Source organism: Penaeus monodon, chromosome 31, assembly GCF_015228065.2.
Source record: "Penaeus monodon isolate SGIC_2016 chromosome 31, NSTDA_Pmon_1, whole genome shotgun sequence".
Classification (NCBI taxonomy): Eukaryota; Metazoa; Arthropoda; class Malacostraca; order Decapoda; family Penaeidae; genus Penaeus; species Penaeus monodon.
Window position 1 is genome coordinate 30,909,099 of NC_051416.1, and position 253 is coordinate 30,909,351.

The window sequence follows — 253 nt, forward strand, 5'->3', positions numbered from 1 at the left end:
TGTCCTTTCGTCCACGTGGGCGCAGACGAGCGGGTCGGTCTTCAGCACGAGCCAATCATAGGCCTCCACGCGCCCTTGTCGTCGAAGTTCCGCCCCGACGACTTCGAGCACGCGGGCGTGGTACGAGTTCAGCCAGTGACACTGTCGCGCGGTCACAGATGGAGAGTTGTTATGCAAGGAATTCACAATTAAGCCAAAGCTTTTGAAAAAAAAAATTTTCTCGTATAACCACAGGATTATAGGCACACATACA

At 52.6% G+C, this 253-nt stretch overlaps 1 protein-coding gene across 1 annotated transcript in view; it reads right to left on the reverse strand.

Moving 5' to 3' along the window:
• The window catches only part of LOC119592951, a gene marked incomplete at its 5' end in the record, with an annotated part of 23,747 nt that overhangs the window by 1,553 nt on the left and 21,941 nt on the right, over positions 1-253 (reverse strand). The window contains 1 exon segment of the mRNA XM_037941843.1: positions 1-141. This exon segment is cut by the window's left edge and continues 1,553 nt beyond it. Coding sequence (XP_037797771.1) covers positions 1-141 — 141 coding nt within the window.